Raw genomic sequence first — 2,277 nt, forward strand, 5'->3', positions numbered from 1 at the left:
CTGTGTGTATGAGTTGTACATTTACTGACTGGATGTATGGGATGACGATACTACTTATCAGTACACGATGTCTGTCGACGAGTTGCATTAGGTTGATATCCTCTCGCACTTGTCACTACGCTTCAATACTAATATTTCATTCCACTCTTTGTCGCATATACTATTGAAACTGCACCCCCTCTGCTATTTGCGGTTGGTTCGTATTTCAATATTCTAATTTGCTATGTATGTCTTCTCTATGTAAGATTCGAGCTCGAGGTGTGTATAGGTATAAGAGCAGTGATAGGCTGTAAATGAAACGCTTGCATATAAACAGCAAGTTGGACACTCCCCACTCACATATACTGATATAAGCCGGCTGATGTTGGGATGACAAACATCGTATAATCACTTACTCTACATATGCTAGAGAACGATTGGGGATCATCTCACTTTGCTTCTAGAAACGGGAAGTGGCACAGCTGCCCTGGACCAAAATATCAATACTGTTGCTAAAGATATGGTAAGAATCCCGTTTCCGTGTAGGAATCACACTATTCCATGACAAGTTTATCCGTATGACCACTCAGTCGTACGCTCTGTGCACCAACTTTGCCACTACCGATCGTACTCCGCTGCTGAGTGACTTGTTGGTCCGCTTAGTGGCGTAATGGTTTGGCATACCCCCTGTACAACTTGTACATTGCAACTACCTGCGTGACAAAAATAGAGTGCAGCACTGATTGTGTCATCGAAGTGCTAGTGCAGTTCAGTTGTAAACCAGTAAATTCAATACTTGCATTACAGAGGCCTCAAATTTACTTTATTTACTTAAATTACGCCAACAATGAGATGTGAAACGGGTGCCTTTCAACTAACTCAAGGACTTAATTTCTTCATGCCCACACCCGATTTGACGACAAACACGGGCACAGCGAATAGCAGACCGAATAGTAAGTAATAGACGAGATTGGATGATGTATCGAAGTCCCTCATCATGTACGACAACGACTCCACCTGAGGATTGGTGATATGAAAGGAGGTGTATAATATGAAACTACGATTAGACGAAAAACGGGAAGGATTGAACTGTCCCAATACGATACAGGCATGAGAAAATAATAGCATTGTTACACAAGGGATTAGGGTGCCAGAGAAGAAAAGTTTAGGTATTGCAGGGAAAAAGGTATGATATGAGACCAAATATCCCCAGTTTCAAGGATTCGGCTGTCAAATGCTAGAGACGGAGTTGCGCCTGACAACAGAATAGGAATGCAACGTGGCAGCTACGAGGAAAAACTGCACATTTTATATCAAGACATCAACGCTAAACAGGGAAAACTGTAACATGAAACCAAGGCGAAACAGATCATGCCCGTATACAGCAGGACATGTACGTACTGGAGGTTAATGCTTCAAGCAGCACAGGCTGAGTTTCATACGTGAAACAGACCGTCTCAACGCGAGAAAGGCCTCTCAGCTCTCAGCTTGCTGAGAATGCATAGCATAATAGGGCACGAGAATTGCCAACTAGGAATATGCATGGATTCAACAGAGTGTGTTGCGCTTGTTTTTAGATCCTCAGGAACTAGAGTATATATGCCATTCCCTAAGAGAAATCTCACAGATAAACACACATGCGTACTACCAATATGGCTCTAAAAACGTAGCAAATGGGACAAACGCCTGAAGCGCTGACTTGACTGTTATACCTTGGTGTTGTATCCGGCTAGAAGCATCCGACTGGTTTCGGCGTCTTCCATAATAGCGGCTAGTTGCCGGGACATGGATGATTGCGGAAGATCTGCAATACAACATATCGAATACCAGTAAGTATGCGTATGTTGGTATACATAACAACGATCGTTGCCATATCCATGAGCATAGACAGTAAGCTGTACCATGTCCAGTATGTGCTCCCCGCATAGGCCACAGGGTGTGCGTTCGTAGTTCATTCAAACACATCGCATATATAGTCTACTTAAGCAGTAGAAGAAGTTTTATGTAGTTCCAGCTTCAAGGCAATATCTGGGCGATGTTGGGTTAAGCTTAGTGATGAGCGGCAGATCGGCGTGCATGAGCTATGCAGTATATCTTACAATGGTTGAACAAATATTAAATGTGCTATGGATAGAGAAAAAAGTTATATAAAAGACAAATATAGTGCGGATGCCCGAAATGTTTCGTCGATAACAAAAGGGTACGGGCAAACCATCCATTCACAGGCGAACCGTCCAATACACAACCCACCCCACCCACCCACCCACCTCCGCACACACACACCCACACACACACCCA

General features: G+C 43.5%; 1 protein-coding gene across 1 annotated transcript in view; it reads right to left on the reverse strand.

Annotated features, from left to right (window-relative positions):
- Positions 1 to 787: 787 nt before the first annotated feature.
- SARC_12365 (hypothetical protein) overlaps positions 788 to 2,277 on the reverse strand; it is a gene marked incomplete at its 5' end in the record, with an annotated part of 3,097 nt that continues 1,607 nt past the window's right edge. Inside the window, one exon of the mRNA XM_014293529.1 lies at positions 788 to 1,783. Coding sequence (XP_014149004.1) covers positions 1,686 to 1,783 — 98 coding nt within the window. The remainder of the gene's footprint in view (positions 1,784 to 2,277) is intronic.

The sequence above is a fragment of the Sphaeroforma arctica genome, assembly GCF_001186125.1.
Source record: "Sphaeroforma arctica JP610 unplaced genomic scaffold supercont1.2250, whole genome shotgun sequence".
Taxonomy (NCBI): Eukaryota; class Ichthyosporea; order Ichthyophonida; genus Sphaeroforma; species Sphaeroforma arctica.